Below are 678 nucleotides of genomic sequence, written 5' to 3'. Positions count from 1 at the left end.
AAAAGGGAGAAGGTCAAGACTGAATTAAAGTTAGGGTGTGAGGCTGAGGAGTCTTAGAAGAGGGAAGCATAAGGCATGTTTGGGAAGGAGGGAAGGCTGATTCTGATCTATAACCTAGCTTCTGTCTCCCAATGGCATGCAACCTGTTACCCCTCCAGATGCCCATCCAGGGAGGACTTCCCCCTGATTGAGACAGAGGATGAGGCTTACCTGCGGCGAATTAAGAGTAAGTCCACCCACAAGGAGCTCCTTAGTAATTTATAATACATTCACACAATGGAATATTATGCAACTGTTAAAAAGATGAGATGGCTCTGTGAGGGCTGGTATAGATCCACAGCTGAAACATATTAAGTGAAAAAAGCAAGGTTTAAAACAATGTAAAGTGTATACTACCATGTGTGTAAAAATAATATGGAAGACCAAGGTTGGATGAGTAACTTACTTTTTCACTGTAAGGCCTTATATTAGTTAGGGTATGATTAAACTGCCGTACAAAAAGACCAACACAAATCTTCTTCCTTAAAAAAGGAAGTAGATTGGCTGGGCGCGGTGGCTCATGCCTGTAATCCCAGCACTTTGGGAGGCCAAGGTGGGCAGATCACAAGGTCAGGAGACTGAGACCATCCTGGATAACATAGTGACACCCTGTCTCTACTAAAAAATAAAAAAAAAAAA

General features: G+C 42.3%; 1 protein-coding gene across 4 annotated transcripts in view; it reads left to right on the top strand.

Moving 5' to 3' along the window:
• ARHGEF2 (Rho/Rac guanine nucleotide exchange factor (GEF) 2) overlaps positions 1-678 on the top strand; it is a 65,935-nt gene that overhangs the window by 52,607 nt on the left and 12,650 nt on the right. For all 4 annotated transcript variants that reach the window (XM_011992719.1, XM_011992718.1, XM_011992720.1 and 1 more), the window contains one exon: positions 159-226. In XM_011992719.1, the coding sequence (XP_011848109.1) occupies positions 159-226 (68 nt within the window). The remainder of the gene's footprint in view (positions 1-158; positions 227-678) is intronic.

This window comes from Mandrillus leucophaeus, unplaced genomic scaffold (assembly GCF_000951045.1).
Source record: "Mandrillus leucophaeus isolate KB7577 unplaced genomic scaffold, Mleu.le_1.0 Scaffold418, whole genome shotgun sequence".
Classification (NCBI taxonomy): Eukaryota; Metazoa; Chordata; class Mammalia; order Primates; family Cercopithecidae; genus Mandrillus; species Mandrillus leucophaeus.
The sequence above is the reverse complement of the archived record's forward strand: the minus strand, read 5'-3'. Positions and strand labels throughout refer to the sequence as shown.